The sequence below is a fragment of the Citrus sinensis genome, chromosome 1, assembly GCF_022201045.2.
Source record: "Citrus sinensis cultivar Valencia sweet orange chromosome 1, DVS_A1.0, whole genome shotgun sequence".
Classification (NCBI taxonomy): domain Eukaryota; kingdom Viridiplantae; phylum Streptophyta; class Magnoliopsida; order Sapindales; family Rutaceae; genus Citrus; species Citrus sinensis.
The window spans coordinates 13,468,422-13,470,258 of record NC_068556.1 but is presented as its reverse complement, the minus strand read 5'-3'; the positions used below and the strand labels follow the sequence as shown (position 1 = coordinate 13,470,258).

Here is a 1,837-nt window from a genome sequence, read left to right as displayed (position 1 = left end):
ATGTCAAAATATGTAAGGGTGTGCCGCAACAAGAGCCTGGTAGTGGCGATTGTGTCGTTTTTATGTTGATGATCACGATGTATTTAATGTTTGGGCTAAGACTTAATTTTACTAGTGGCCACGGGCAATACTTTAGGAAGAAAATTGCTGTAGATATATTTAATGGTGATATCGGCCTTTAGGATATTGTGGCGGTGATATATAATGATGAAATTGGATTTTAGACGATTGTATTTATAATTATTATTGGTGTGTACAAAACTTTTTTTTTACATATAATTGAAATAAAAAATTTGCAATATAATAGAAATTAAATAGGTTGTTATATATAATGGTGTAATAAATAAAAATCAGATCTCAAAATACATAACAATTTAAAACGATACAATTAGCTTCGTGTCGATGCAATGGGATTTTTGCACTTTTTTCGATTATGACCCACTTCGTTGCACCGGCCACATCTTATAGTTCTCCTGTCAACATCCTCACCAACAGAGGGTATTCTGAGCTCTGGACGACGGCCGAGCAATGGTGCTTCTATTGGTGGGTTAACTTTCATTGCTCGAATTTCCTCAGGAACCTCCCAATATGCCATGTCGCCAACAGGGTCTACTGGTTGTGCATAAGCCGTCACTAATGATTCCTGAGTGTAAAATTCGAAACAAAGACTTATGTAATCCACGCACACGGTTATGCAAGCAGCAATTGCATGTGCACAAACAAGCTGATCAAGTTGGAACACTCTACAGGAGCAAGTCTTCTCACGAATGTCAACTATCCCTTCTTTAATACCACCACCCAAAACATGAAATCGATACTGAGCCACAGGACGAACGGTCATTCTTTCAGCCAAAGTTCTCCTATCAGAGACTATTTCGTCTGCCCACGTTGTTAGACGAGTACTCATCGACTCAGCCGTAATTTTCCTATCATAAAACCATTGCTGCAATGTTTTCCTAAAGTGATCAACAAGATGAGTTATAGGAAATTTCCTCGGTTCCCTCAGTAATGAATTCACGTTCTCTGCAATGTTGGTGGTTAGAATACTGTACCTTCTACCTTCGAACTCAGACCTTGCCCAATTACATGTGCTAACATTATTCTCTAAGTAGTCAGCTGCATCCGCGTGGAGTTGCCACAACCCCTCTAGTTGTTTTTTAAATTCTTCGTGTCCATATGTTTTCACTGCGTTTATGAAGGCAGGCTCAAATTCATCCCAAAGAGCTTTCGACATCTTGAATTTTGGCTTAACGTTACCTTTGACATGGTAAAAACAAACGCCATGGACAGCTAAGCGAAATACTTTTAAAACGGCTCTCTTGATCGCGGTGCATCGGTCTGAGATAAATACCAACTCCGGCATATCACCAATTACTCCATGTAATTTCGTCATAAACCATTCCCAAGCATCATTGTTTTCCGAATCCATAACCCCAATGGCTAACAGATACAATTGGTTGTTTCCATCCAGGCAGGTCGCAACAAACATAGTTCCACGGTATAACCCCTTTAGATGAGTACCATCCACAGCAATCACTGGCCTCATGCACTGCATGAAACCCTTGATAGAAGAGCCAATAACTACAAAATAGTATAAGAAATTATCATTTCCATCTCGCTGCAGGTGAGTAACTGTACCTTCATTTGCTTTGGTCAAAACATGAGAGTATTTAGGAAGTAAGTTATATGATTCTACAGGGTTGCCTCGAACTATTTCAAGGCCAACTTCTTTGGCCCGATATGCTTGCTGATATGTTAATTGGACACCGTATTCCTGTTGGATGTCTGCTCTGATATCATTTGGAGTATATATTCATTTTTCTTGGATGAACTTGTC

General features: G+C 39.4%; 1 protein-coding gene across 1 annotated transcript; it reads right to left on the bottom strand.

Annotated features, from left to right (window-relative positions):
* Positions 1-388: 388 nt before the first annotated feature.
* On the bottom strand, positions 389-1,546 carry LOC127903144 (uncharacterized). The gene has a single exon (XM_052443853.1). It carries the CDS (start codon positions 1,544-1,546, stop codon positions 389-391), a length of 1,158 nt encoding a protein of 385 aa, XP_052299813.1.
* Between the last annotated feature and the right edge of the window lie 291 nt (positions 1,547-1,837).

Coding starts and splice junctions, on each gene's coding strand:
- LOC127903144 (XM_052443853.1), bottom strand. CDS start 1,546: ATGAGGCCAGTGATTGCTGTGGATGGTACTCATCTAAAGGGGTTATAC.